General features: G+C 35.1%; 1 protein-coding gene across 3 annotated transcripts in view; it reads right to left on the bottom strand.

The window, feature by feature from the left end:
- Positions 1–15,295, bottom strand: part of GABRG1 (gamma-aminobutyric acid type A receptor subunit gamma1) — a 54,005-nt gene that overhangs the window by 15,883 nt on the left and 22,827 nt on the right. For 2 of the 3 annotated variants that reach the window (XM_035325458.1, XM_035325459.1), the window contains exons 3-4: positions 14,932–14,999; positions 1,584–1,804 (exon numbers count right to left, since the gene is read on the bottom strand). In XM_035325458.1, the coding sequence (XP_035181349.1) occupies positions 1,584–1,804; positions 14,932–14,999 (289 nt within the window). Of the gene's footprint in view, positions 1–1,583; positions 1,805–8,295; positions 8,342–14,931; positions 15,000–15,295 lie in introns of those variants that run through there. The other variant, XM_035325460.1, reaches the window with a different exon arrangement.

Below are 15,295 nucleotides of genomic sequence, written 5' to 3'. Positions count from 1 at the left end.
GAATCACCACGTCTACTCCCTCAAGTAAGGAAAGAGTGGTGGTGCAGCAGAATCTGGAGCACTGTCAGATCTAATTATTGTTCCTTCAATCATCAACCTATGAATTTCTCAATGTTATTCCACTTAAGGCTAAATTCAGACCAATCTCAACTTTACAGATGTTTGCTTTTTACAGTGCCAGGTGAATACACAGTTTTGCTCTTTTATTACTAGTTTATTGTACTTTGTAACTCTAACTCCAGTACAATAATTCAAGATGATTGCCTCGGGAGAGCTCACATTTTTTGGTTGGGTTTCCTTGTTTGATTGATATATTAAACCCTATTTAAAAAATAAAAAAATAAAAAAATAAAAATAAACAAAACCAAACAAACAAAAACACAAAACAAACAAACAAAAAACATTGAAACTAAACAGACAATGGAAGGGAAAAGTCTAAGTACAAATTTTTCACTAAAAATAATAATAATTAAAAAATAATAATATGTTAACAAAAGAGACTATCCAGGGATTTTTATAAACACCAGAAGAATAAACTGTTGACAAAGTGCTCTCCCAACGTATTCATATACCTTCAAATGAAGCATATTAAGAAAAAATTAAGGGAACAGAATCTCTTTAAAACAATACAATTCTTCTTTCTTCTGTTACAGAATACAAAATACTCATACAACACTAACAGCCTGCATATGAAAACTTCATAAATGATAAAAGAAAGTAATTTAAACTTTCTACTTTAAATAGTAATCATAATAATAATAACAAATAGAGAGCAGAATCAGATTTATGACATCTTTTGCATTCACTACTTCCCTATCAGCTCCAAAACTAGCAAGATTTTTTAGACTTTCTTAAGAAATAAAAATAAAACCTGAGAGATGACCCTAAAATCCTTTCTGTAGACTAAAGCTATTCAAGAACTGTTTGATAAGTGACTAAAAGATCAATGCAGATAGCCTAGATGCAAAACTTAAAAACATCTAAAGCATTTACCAAGCAGATTAATTGCCAACATGTTTGCTTATGCCAAATTTGGAGAAACAGGTTTAAAAGCTTTTGAGTAAACACATAAAGTAGTATAGGCAGAACTTGGGCCTTAGACTTAATTAAACTTTTTATGATTTTTATTTTGTAAGGATTCATATTTTCCTTAAAGAATATAATTTGGTGGAAATTAAATACTGAACAGCTTAGCACAGAAATGTGTTAAATGATTTATGACTAGGCCTGTGATAGCTTAATGACAGACCAACACTATGTTACTGGCTACATCTTTTTTTTTTTTTTTTTTTTTAAATCCTGCCTGTACCTAAATGGGATTAAAATTTGCTATCCATTTCAATTGTATCTACCCAATTATCTGGGCAATTCAATACTAACTACTTTATATTTTTCATGATCAAATAATTTATTCTTTTTCTCCTTAGAAAACTCCTTGCAAATTCCTGTGGTCCAAGACAGAATTGCCAGAGACATTCTCCATATTTTTTATTTTCATATTCTTAGCTATAACAGTTCTGGTTTTTGTTTACTTTTTTTTGTGTGTGTGTGTTTTTTTTTCTACTTATTTATTAAGAACCCACCTTAGAGTGTATAATACTCTTCCATCACTCCAGATTCGAAGTAAGCGATTTGGAGTTGTAATCCAGTGAGCATCAGATTTCCTTGAGTTCCGGAAGAAAGTGTCTGGAATCCAAATTTTTCCAACCATATTGCTATTAAGCATAAGCACTTTCATTGAGCTGTTAAATTTTAGACGACTGTCATACCAAGTCTGGGCAAAAATTATATCTATGGTATATTCCTAAAAAACAGAGAAATATCCATATCTATGTATACATTTACCAAAGCCTGCAAGTCAAGAATTTGTAATTCATATATAAATCCAAAGCCACCTCTTCTATTCTCTCTTGTATCATTTGTGTTGCATTCGGCTTCCTATACCCCCAAGCTAGGAAATTACAGACTGATGAAAGCCACATACAGCCTTCTGCCTCTACCTTCTCTCCCCTGAAACATAAGGGAGGAGCTAAGGAGGAGGAGACCTGATAGAAGCTTGTTGTAACTTGGTGGTCCCCAGAAAACACAACGAATTCTGGGGCCACAGACAGAAATTTAAGAGCAGCCTTTATACTTCTGGGCTAGACTACATACTAAAGACAGAGATTCTACATTGCTTAAAAAGCAAGCCAAAAAAAATTCTTACATTTTACTCCCCCCAAAAAACTTCACAACATACAGTTTAAGATCCTTCAAGAAAGCTACAATCATCTCCAACATTCAAAAACAACAAAAAAATAATAAAAAATCATCCACTGGCCAAATTTCAGATTTTGAAAAATTCTTGGATATGCAGGAAGTAAACAACACAGATTGCAGAATTATCTGTTACCATCTGCCTCATATATTAGCCTACATACACACAAAAGTATACATTATCATAGTCAGGAAAGAAATTTCCCTAAAGGAACTTCCTGAAGAAAACTTTTTAGATAGAAAGCAAACTCCTCAGTAGACTTTTATGGACATAAAAGTGTTGAATAATAATAATAATTATATATATATATATATAAGGCTTTTAATGAGGCAATTCTTAACACAGTAAAGAGGGATATATGCATCGAAAAAAAATATATATATATTTCATTGCATCTGCAAAGAATCCCACCATTTGCTCCTCCACACCACATAAAGAAGCAAAGCAGCAGCCTCTTCTCTGTTGTATTTGTCACAGCTCCAGACCATGGCTCTGATCTGAACATCAATAGCCACTCCATTTTGTGGCAGATCTTTCCTACATGGCTGTCCCATGACACCTCATAGGAGCAACTCAGCATCTTCTTTCAGAGCTCAGTCTGCAGGGAAAAAGTACTGAAGACCAGACTTAAACACATTGTGTTTGTTGGTCACCTGTCATTTATTAGGGGAAAAGAAAGAGAGAGACAATGGTTCAAATGCCTGCTTAAGTCAAATGATGCGCTACTAGTTTACTTTGCCAATAAAAATGCATGTTGCAAATAGTCAATTCTGTTTTTAAATGCAGTGAAAGTGGAAAGCTTTGCTGATTGGATTAGTGTTTCTTGTTCTGTTTATTTTTAAATAGGCATAGCAGCCAGCTGTAAGAGTTACAGACTCCTCACTCCTCCAAACGATAAAAGCTACTTCCCAAGAAAGCTTGTGAAATTTTCCACTCCATTCTTGAGAAGTGCAAAGAAGTGCAATTAGGACTGCCTAAACCTCTCTCAATTTTCCCACCTCTTTAGGTGGGAGAAGAACAGGTTTGGGATATAATAGATATTCAAGAGGGAGGCTTGCCTCTGCTCTCTGGTCCATCTGGACTTTGGTAACGTTCACTCAAAGATTACAATTGATTAGTGTATGAGGCAAACAGCAGAGGGACAGAGGGAACAAAAGGAGTAATCAAAAATGCATTTTAGGGACAACTTCACTCTAAAATTCTGCTTATTTCTTGAGGGACTTTGCCACCAGGGGAAGATTCTGCAGGTCAGAACAAGTACTTGATTATTTTATTTCTATAAAAGTCCTTCAAGACAGCTGTGAAAACCCAGGTCTTGTTTATCCTTAAAATTCTGCTTTCTGTGTTCACCTACAATGGTTACAAATGGAAAGGAAACTTTCTTTGGTCTATTTGTAAATGAATACCAAAGACAGTACACTAAAGGAGTGCTTTAATGGACTTAAATGGAACAGCATGAGCAAAGATTTATTTGTTGCCGTAACAGTACAAATAGGAGAAAAAAAGTCAGTGAGTGAAATCAACAGAAACAACCAAATGTATGAAAAGAGCAGGGTGACTGAATTTGAAGGTGCTAACCTAAGCAACCACTTCACAATGGCACTGCATTGTTTTAAAAATAAATAAATAAATAAATAAAGGAATATATCAAAGTGTTATTACAGTCAAATCTAGCCAGGGCAAGGAACCTCAGGTTGCCATAGAATACCAACCACCCTAAATTAAGATAAAAAAGGAAGAGGAGCTCACAGATGATTCTGAATGCACAGAGCAAAGGAACAGCCTCAGTAGACCCAGATGCTTGGATTCTATTACTTTTCAGTATTAAATGTGCAAGTTTTTTATCAGAACAGTGTATTACAAGAGTTGTTTAAACAACCTTTTGAAGGAAAAAAAAAACAAAAAAAAAACTTTTGTTAAAATCCTTCATAAAGCATTTACCATTGCTTAAAAAGAATCTGATACATAATAATTCATCATAACATCATAACATCAATAACTATTTGTTTCCAAGTGTCTTGCTGAAAGCATGCTAAGAAATACCAGCTTCTTGTCACTTATCTGCAGAGAGTGGTCCTCTATTTTGAAGCTGACATGAGTACCCAGACATGTACCTCAGGATTCACACATCCAAAGGCATAATCCTACTCACTCATCCTACCTGAAAGATGTGAATTTGCAGCTTCTTCATGGGTGACAGCAGCAGTTTACCCCTCTCTTCAGCAGGGACCCTGAGTCAGTACTCTCTGGTTTCTCAAAAGAGCATTTATTCCACTTCTAATGTTTGTTTTGGTGGACTTTACTACCTAATTCTTCAGTATAATACAGCCTTTAAGTTTCATATCTTCTTCACACAACTGATCTCATAAATTCAAACATTTTTTTCTATACTACCCTGCACTCAGGTGAACTTTAGCATAAAGTCCAAGCACAAATATGTTGTCCTGTATCTCTACAGTGTGAATACATGTGAAAATGGGACACAAGTGCTTATTAGCCTCATTTCTGAACACAAATGTCCTCACAAAATAGGCCAGGTGTTACAGATCCAAACATCCTGCACAACCGTCAAACACACTGACAGCTGAGACTCAAGAGACTCTGGCAGCATGCAGCTGTGGCAGTATTGATACCTGAGAACAATAACCTGAAAGAGGGACTGTCAGGAAGTTGGATCCTTTCTGAAGATCTAGTTTTGAAATGGGTGTGAAATTTGAATGTTTTATGGGTTCATACACTGAATTCCCTTAAATTTTCAGCTACTGAAAAACAACTCATTTTCTCATTAAAAGGGGAAATAGGGGTCCCTAAAATATGTTGAAAATGTGGTAGAAAAAATCACTATAATAAAGCACTTAGGTATCTTCTCTAAAAGTACTTTTTTTCTGGAATTAGATGGATAAAATCCCCATCTTTGTTTATATACCATAATAAAAAGCACAACAGCACATCAGATTTATACAATTTTCTTTTAGTGCAACAAATCTTTCTGAGCAACTATTTTGCATTCCTTGTTTTCTTAGAAAAAGTGAAATTTAACACTCTTATCACTACCTCTATTAGTCTCATAAAGCTCACAATTCAATGCCATTCTGTAACCATAAAAATTGGTTTACTATTTTCTCTTCCAAATGAAACTAATGATAAAATATCTATGCGGAAAAAAATGAAATCAATCTATGCCTACATTAGTCACAGCCATAGCAAAATATGTGCTTATTCATATTTAGCCTCACATGGTTCAATAACCATGGCACATGTTAGCTCATATTTGGTATTTGATTAGATCGCTGAACTCTTTTGCGCAGCTGGCATAAAGAGCCCACCTGCCTAATTATTTACAGATAACTGCAATCTTCTTCCATCTCTTTCCTCTCTAAAAGAGCATAACAAACTCCAAAGTCTGGGAATACAGTGACTAATCAGAGATTACCATTAAAGGGCCATGCAGTCACAACAATCTGTGAATACTGACAAGCAGGTGTGTAGTCTCAGAGAAAAACAATAAGTAAAAGCAACTATTTCAAATAGAGTAGGAACAGTTATTGTATGGGAATACATTGAATTCTCAAAATTAGTTTCTCAAAAAGAACAAGCACAGTTCAATTATAGTCAAACAAGAAAATAGCCTGCTAGAATTCTTATTGGAAAGCTGCAAAAGTAAAATTGAACTAATTAAAAAAAAAAAAAAAAGGAGACAAACATCATTCTACAAGATTATTTCTTAGTGTACCTACAACATGCCAGTTCCAACATAGCATCAATAAGGATAGAAAAATTACACAAAGAAGAAAACAATTTTTCTTGATTATTTTGTCTGGCACTCTCACAAGTGATTTGATATTCCATGGTAAAAATTGTAGAAATGTCAAGCAATATGTAGCTAAACGTCTGGCTGGATTGTGACAACGCATTTGCTTTGGCAACTGGAAAAAGTGGCCTAACTTTCTGGGACTAAATACAAATGCAGCGAGAAGCCCCAAGACCAAAACTGGAACTGAAATATTGTGTTATCCAACTACAGTCCTGAAATACAGTTCATTATTGATGAATTTCATAGGGAAAAAATAATAATAATAATAAAAATAAATAAATAAATGTGTCTACTTTTCATTCCTTCTTCACTCACAATAAACCTACTCTAGCTTCTCTACTAGATTCAAAATTTCACGTGAAGCACACCTGAAGTTTTCTGCAATGCCACAAGTGAATTCAGAAATCAGTTTCAGAGGTAGCCCCTGAACTCAGTTCAATCACCAAGTGTGACATGACTTCATCTTGTTCAGTTACCCGTAATATTTTCACCACGTGTCTTCATTCTATTTAGTTTTCGAATTCCTTTAAGTCAAACTTAATGTGAATGAGGCATGGAATTCTGCAGGGAAAAAGAAATGAAGAAAGGGAAGATAGAGAAAACACTCTATCAATCTATATGTTTTGACATTAAGTTATGTGATTTAATATCAAAGACTCAGATAAGTATGATGGTTCAGAGGTTTAGACAATGAAGAGTCATAGACAAACTGGTAACCAACCACATGCTCTCCCAAGAGGCAAGAGCCAACAAAACCGTCAGGCACTAGCCAATTTATCTTCACCTTATCATTGAGCAGCCAATATGCTCTCATAATCTTTACCTTTTCCCTCACCAAAATATCTCTGAACACCAATGCAGTGTTTTTAAGGACTTTATTAAAATACTTAGCTATCCTTGAAGTATAACTTCTCTTAACAAAAGTTTTAACATATGGTTGCTCTCCCCAGTAGGTTACTTTAAAAGCTGTTTAAACAAGATTTTTGAGCTGCATCAGACTCAACCATGGTTTCAGAACTTGATCCCCATGTCTGGCACTGAAGCAAAAGTAAAATTCCGTGTTTTAGTAAACAATTTTAGTTTGCTCACTTGTGGACCCTACAGTGAGATTGAAAAGATCTGACAAATCACAGTGATTCTGATATGTACATCTAATATTAAATTACTGATATTACAGTGGTGGAAAGGGTGGAGGTTGCAGGAAATACACTAAACAAAAGTGTACACCATCTGCTCCCAGACTCTTTTAACCAGTCAGATTGTTATAATTGTGCAGATAATCACACTGGAGGGTATTACTACGAGAGAATATGCACAGGGAAGTGTAAATATGGCAAGTCATATCTACAGAAAGTGAGGGAGTACAGAGAGACCTATATAGCCATGATACAGAAGATATCCACTGCTCTTCACAACATAATTTGGCATCTGTGCTTCTCCAGTCCTTATTCTGAGCATGTAAAATGACAGATGCAAATCAAAATGTGAACAAAAGGCAAGATTTATTTATTTTCTATATTATAATAAAAATCTTGGCCACTAGTTAAAAGATTAGATAGAAAAATAACTAAAACACCAGCAAGATCTCTTCTTTCATATGATCAGCTTAGATTTGGGACTTTTGAAGAAAGCATGAGAAGAGGAAGTAAACAATATGCATACGTTTGCGTATTGAAAATTATACAGAAAGATTTTTTTATGCTTTTCAGTTGAAATCAGAAAGAAGCAAAGACAACTCAGATCTCAAAAATCAGACATAAATACATACATAGATATATACTTATAAAAATAAAAATAAAACCCAGGAGTGAATACTATATTAAGGAGTAATTCTTCAGCTTCAAGGCTGCCAGTAATGATCTATCAACTGCATTCACAGTAGTTTCTAAATTCTGAAGCTACATCTACCTTTCTGTAACTAGAGAGACTTAAGTAATCAAAATTAGTCCCATGAACAAATTTAGCAACAAAGCTGTACATCACTCAAGCATACATGGTTTTCTACAGTTTCAATTTATAAATAAGTCTCAAACACAACACTTCACTATTCAGTACACTACAACTGCTTTACCACCAGATTATTTGCACTCTTTGCTCTTTTAAAAAAGAGCAGCTACTCTTCGCTCTTTTGATTCCATGGTTTTCCTGCTAAGATTCAAAATCCTAGCATTGATGAGAAAACCAAAATCCCAACACTGACAGCAAAATCAGGACAGAAACTTACCTGAGTTTGGTTCCTACTCTGCAACTCTTGTATGATACATGATCTGATGTGAAAAAATAGGAGTCATACCAGTTTACCTTTCTGGTTCCTGAGGCAGTCAGGAACCTTCTAATACCTATGTGGTACACTGAAGATATATATAAGAGCATGCTAAGAACTTCCAAAGACTATTTATTGATCCCAAGTCTTTTTTAAGGGCTTGTGCACTACAAGAGAAAATACTGTTATTCAAAAAAGTGAAATCTCATGCAGCTACGTATGCTAGTGAATGACAAACTCCAAAATAGCCATACAAAATGTGGTTTAGATGTGAATTTTTCATGGTAGTTGAAACAAGCAGCAAGAACATATAAAACTTCAACACATTTAAAATCACACAACAAAACAAAAATAATAAAAGCCAAGATAACAGGCAGGGAAGTTACATTCACTAGTAGAAGAACATTGCATTTCATAACAGCTACTTTATCAGCTCTCTCACACCTACTAAGAATGTAGGGCAAACACTTCTTCCAAAAATGGGTTTGCCTCCTTAGTAAACAACTAGGAGGTGTGGCTGTAGAAAGGGCAAGCAGACCATTCCCTCGCTTGACAAAGTGGACTTCCTAGAGCATGCACTATGAGGAGAAAAATACTGTTCCTGTAGCCACTCATCTTTTAACAGATGTTGGAATTTTATAGTGTCAGCACAGATCCTGGCACTCACCAGGACAGCAGCTTTCCTCTGGAGCACATTAGTGAAGGAGTCAACGACAACCTGTATTGTAGGAGCCAAAGTCAAGGGCAGTTTCTAGATGACTACAAGCAATTGTAATAGTCAAAGCACATCCCTCATCTTTCTACCCCAAACCTAGGCAAATCTAGGCCAGCAGGATCACTCCCACAATTTGAATGCAGCATCACAAATTTCCATACAGACAGACAGATTAGGAATTAATAACAAAGAACACACATGCAATGTTTTCCAAAGTATTTATAATATATTTGAAGCAAGATAAGAGGTACAAGACAAAGAACTATATGTAGCTTGTCTAAGCTACAGACACAAGAGAGACAACCACAGCAGTAGTCAGAAAGGGTTTGGAGCAGGTATTAAGGCATCAGAAGTAACAATAAACTGTACAGAAGAGAACCCAAGCAGTCTGTGCCGTCTGGAGAAAAATCAGGAGCAGAAGCAGGAGAGAAAGGGTTCTGGAGAAAACGCTCTGGAGAAAGAGCAGGAGCAGGTTGAGTGATAACTGATACCTTCATCTTTTCAGTGAAATGCTATGTGGTAATTATATAATGTTATTCTTGGTTTAGGTCAAAACTGATTTCACAGACATTCAAAAGTGCTTATACACAGAGGATACACATCCTCTGCAAGGAATTTACAGTTTAAATTTAACATAAAAAAACAAAATCTGGAAAGACAATAGGGACAAAAGTAACAGAAAACAGAGAACCCAATACCAGTCAGAATTACAGGTAGTGATTTTAGCACAGCAAAAGCTTAACTGCTTGCAACATTTTGTAGCCTCCACAAAAAAAAAAAAAAAAAAAAAAAAAAAAAAGTTTAAGCAGGATCATGATGAGAAACAGTGAAGAAGCTTAGAAGCTTTGTTTATTTGTTTATAGAAAGTTTCTTTCAAGCAGGAGCTAGCAGAAGCTGGCTTCTTGAGGAAAAACAAACAAACAAACAAAAACCAAACCAAACAAAACAAAACAACAACAACAAAAAAGCTGCGAATAGACTTTGAAATGCCTTAAAGGAAGCAGGAGCAAGAAATGACAGTAGAAACTGGATTGTTCTCTCTGTAGGACATCTCTAAATGGTATGAGTGGAGCAAGACTGCAATTGGAAAGGTTACAAAAAATTGTCATCATAACAATGGAAACATGGACAAGAGATTCAATGTGATAGATGGATAAAGAAAAAAAAAAAAAGAAAAAGAAAGAAAGAAAATCAGAATTTGTGAGGCTATCTGAGACCTTGCTCCTGGTTCTGTGATCCATCACTGTATGGAAAATTTTTAGATTTCAGACCTCAATGCCATACAGAACAGTGATTATCCACAGCAAAGAACAGTGTGGAAAGGTCAAAAAGTTATTGTTCTGTCTGTGGATATGATGAATCTAAAATGATATAAAATGGATTTTAAACCAGTATATGGTGGCATACTCTCTACTGAAGTCCAGAGAGTTAAAGTCAAGTAATTTTTTTTTCTTAATTATTATTCATACTGAAAACATATCAACTGTGTCTTAAGTGACACAATGCTACTAAAAAAAAAAAAAAAAAAAAAAAAAAAAAAACAATATCTTCTGAAACATGAACTAGACTACCACAAGATTTAAAAATGAGCTACAGCACAAAAAGTCTGCAGCCTCAGATTGCATAATTCCCATAATTCCTAAATGGCACAAACAAATTAGGGCACATTTTATATTAAAGGGCACAGATTTTCTAGTGCACCATGTGGGACTTTAACTACCTAATCTGACTTCATATCTGTAAAGAGACGACTGGTAAACTGCAGTTGAAAAAGTGACAAGTACTGAATGCTGTTTAAAGTGAGGCTGAAAAAGTGGCTCTTCTTTGGTTTGCTTTCAGAAAGCTACTGCAACATTTCCCTGTCATACAAAGGCTGTCTTTTCCTTCATCCCTTGACATTACCTTCAAAATGATCACAGAAATTGAGAGTGAAATATGGACTGTTGTGCTGAGCCAATATGAGCAGAATATTGCTTGTACTTGACTGATTCCCCTGAAACCGGGTAGGATAAGCTGCAAGTACCTTTCAGTAGTAATAGGCAAACTCGCTGCCCGCCAGAACCAGACTAATCAATTTAAGCTATTTTTTTTTTCCCCCTTGAAAAACAGAAAGCATTCATAAAATTTTATTTATGAATTATTACTCAAGTTCCTACAGCTGGCAAAATGAGAAATACTAATAGACATGCTGGTTTTAATACTTAAATGTATTATATAACAAAGAAACATTTAAGATTACTGAAGGAATATTTCCTCAGCTGTTGTAAATGAACATTGTCTCCATCTATCTCAAACACTCATCTGAGTAACAAGCAATTAACTCTGATCACTTTTAGTGCTGATCGGCATCAGAATGATTGGGATCTACCTTTCTTAGTCAAAATAAAAGAGTAAGTTGGGAAAGAAAGTGTGCTATTCTAGTTCAATCCAAAGAAGATGCTATACAATAAGCAGCAGGTAATATTTAAAGACTTGTTGATATTTCTGTTCTGATTTCCAAACAATTATTCCTACCTTATGATAGAGAACGGAAGCTGCTTTCATAAAATGCATACAATGAACTCCAAAAGAAAATAAAACAAAACCTGTAATGCTTGCATGAACATGCACAGCCTTATGAAAATTCATAAATTCTCAAACATGGCCAGAAGTGCTCATGTCCTTACTCTCACTTGGTCATCATACAGCTCTTACAGACAATGGTTCTCCTCTGCACAGTCTTCTTCCAACATGAAAGGAATTCCAACCTGAGCTGTCAGACCACAAAAGCCAAGGCACTGGCATGGTTCTGCCACAGGCAGTAGCAGAGAACATCTGCATATCCTGGAGACATTGGGGCAACAGTAGCACAAAACATTCTGTGTTCTTGATGAAGAACACAGAGAGACTGGGGGATGAACACAGGGGAAAAAAAAAAAAAAAAAAAAAAAAAAAAAATTATTTTGCCCACAGAAAACATGGATGAACATGTATTTCTACACAGGGACCATATAACAGACTTAAAACCTGTACCACTAGAGTGGCTTTTTTTTTTTTTTTATATTAGTCCTAGTTCGGAAGGAAAGAGCCTAGTACGTATATATTAAGTGCTCAGCAGAATAAGCTTCCACATAAATGAAAACAGGCTCTAAATATTCATCATGTGTCTAAATTCCATTAAGAAACCTCTAGACCACTGCAGAGATATTGGGGACTGAGACTTTGGCCATAAAAATGCACTTAGATATGGTTTATATGACCGTTACAGGATGCATAGCCCAGGGTAGCTCTAAACAACAGATTCAAAAATCTTTAGGCTTAATGAGTATTAGAAGCCTAAATACTTCGTTGATCTGGACACTTGTTAAAAATGTTTACTCAGGCTGCAGATGCCTAGAGAGACCACATGCTGTAGGAAAACATCTTTTATGCATGGGGTGTCTATACTATCTAGAAATGCATGTAGATCTTTGTTAAATTAAATACTGAAAGCCAAAATGCAAGCCTTCAAAAACAAGTTCTAATGAATGTCATACATATGCTTAAAGCCTCACTTTTATGAAAGTGAAAGAGTCTATCAGATAGCAAGAGGAAAATAGACTGAATTATAAACATAAATCAGTTTCCTCTCATAATGAGTGTCCTTTGAAGCCTTCAGAGGAACATACTCCCCTGATATGCTGTTTCAACATCATTTCAAAAAAAAAAAAAAAAAAAAAAAAAAAAAACCTTTCTACATCATACCATATTGTTTCCTAACTGAATAGTTAAAGGACATCATTTGCCAGAGTGAATTAACATATCTGGCAAATGAGTAATTCAATGGGGAATCACAGATATGTGTTCTCACATAAAGTGCTAAAATGAAGGACTGAGGACAACCCTTGTAATGGAAGCAATTTTGGGAATATTGGTTAACTATCACAAACAATATTAACTCCAGGGAAAGTGCTTCCCTAATGAAAGAGCTCACGTAACAATTGCTTACAGGGTCAAATCCATAATTATTTTTTGCTGAGATTGTTGTTTCCTAGATTAAAGACATCTTTGTTGGAAGCCTTAATAAAAACTATTTGCATATATACGGTTTTATTTATTTTCACAAACATTTGATTTTTCTAGTGATGCTCATATGATCCAGGTTCCTGGAGTCCAAACACAGAGAAAGCAATTTCTATTTTATGAAGGCCATAGTGCTCTTAGATTATAATTTGAATTGCTAAGCAGGTCTTTGCTCATTTTTTAAAAACATAGAATAATTTTCAAAGTTCTGTGTTTTAAAGACATTTACCTTATTAGCCTCTGGTGAGGCTTCATTTTTTTTTTTTTTTTAAATTAGATTAGGGGGATAAATGTTGATATACATTATAACCATTAGGATCCTACTTTATAATGAAGTAATATGCTTTTTCAGTATGATATCCTTGCCTTAGATTAAAGTCAGTATGACTGCATTTTATTAGCACTATGGCAAAAGCAGCATTGCCCAGCTGTAGCAGATATGGGTAGACCTCTAACTAAGTGGCATAGGACTAACTAAGTAGTCCTATGGCTGATCCTATAATTACTGCTGGTGCAACACATGGTAGGGGTAAGAGGATGGCAAGAGTTGCTTCTTTATAACTGGCAAACTGTAGGTGTAAGCATTTCCCCCCTTTTATTATATTGGACATGAAAATGTGAAAAATTTCCCCTACCGTGTTGCTCTTCTGCTCTTTCAAACAGTTATTTAGATACAGCCCTCACCTGAAACACTGAATTCCCTGCCACAGCCCAAGTGATGACAACCCTAAACTTGCTAGATTGTTACATTGTAATGTATGTCATTTGCCACAGATCTGCATCATCTGTTTTTGGCACCTTTATCCCTAGTATTTAAGTACCACTGCCCTTTCCTGCTTCACACCAATGAAAGCCAATATTCCCCATCCCCAAACATGATGACATACAAGCAAATCACAAAATTTTTAACAGTCTTCTGGAATAACTGTGCTTTCACCAAGTGCTCAGAAATTGCCTACACTGGCATATCCCAGCGTACTAGAACTGAACAAAATGCCCTTCTGCATGCAAATGCAAAATTGTGAGCAATACAGTAGGGAGGTGGAAAAGGAAAAAGACAGGAGGACAATGAGCTCAAACTCGCTCAAGTGCCAGTCTCAGACTTAGTACTTCAGATCCTGAGCTGGAGCAACTGCCACTGCTGGGTGGCACTGCCCAGGAGAAGTCTTGTACAGAAGCCTAAGTCCTCCAGCATTGCCATTTCAGACTGAACTTCCTCGTAAGTGCTGTTATTTTAGTATTTGTACCAAATAGATGAGATCTGACTTCAACATATCTCTCCTGAAACTAAGGTGCGTTGCATTACTTTAACTTCTGAAGAAACCAGCTATGTACACACACATTGAGGAAGACCCATAAGACTAAATAAGACATAGAAGAATGAAGACAGTAGAGTTAATTTTATTTTTTTTTTCTTTCCATGAATTATCAAAATAAACAACTCATTACACTGAAAATGGTTTTCCTCACAAATGCAGGGTAAATTGTTACTTTTCCTAGTCTTAAGAACATCTCCAGGAAATATTTTATACTGGGCCAAAGGTAGACCAAGTATAAACAAACACAGTCAAATTATTCAACATGTACCAAAATAAACACTTGATGCAATATCTTCTGTATTTTTAGAAAACACATTTTAAAAAATAAGTTTATTGAAAGAATTCAAACAATTTGAAATACAGAGTCTAAACAAGTTTCTGCAATAAGCACAATTATATCTAACAGCACAAGAATACACAGCAAGAAATAAAGAAGCTTATTTGAATAAGATTATAATTATTTCATAATATTAATCTACAACATCTCTCAGATACTACTTTCTGTCAATATTCAAAACTTACCATATTGATTGGGTCAACTGGGCCAATGCTGTTAACATAGACATCTGTCTCAATTACCGTTGTTCTCACTAAAAAAAATAGTAACAATAGTAATTACATATTTAATAAGCTCTTTACGCTGTTAGTGTATTTCAATGTATGTATTACAACAACAATATTCATTTAGTAAACTCAGGAAAAGTAAATCTCTCTTTTGTTCATTCTGCGAAGAATCATTGGCTCCCTTATTCCATGTGAGTTAAGTTAGAATTATCAAGAATTTTTTTAATTCTTAATACAACCACTACCTGTACTTTGTCATGTAAACATGTATAAGATAGATATAAAAAAGCATAAAAGGTGGGGGGGGGGGGGGGGGGGGGGG

Source organism: Oxyura jamaicensis, chromosome 4 (assembly GCF_011077185.1).
Source record: "Oxyura jamaicensis isolate SHBP4307 breed ruddy duck chromosome 4, BPBGC_Ojam_1.0, whole genome shotgun sequence".
Lineage (NCBI taxonomy): Eukaryota > Metazoa > Chordata > Aves > Anseriformes > Anatidae > Oxyura > Oxyura jamaicensis.
This window is presented reverse-complemented; position numbering and strand designations above follow the sequence as displayed.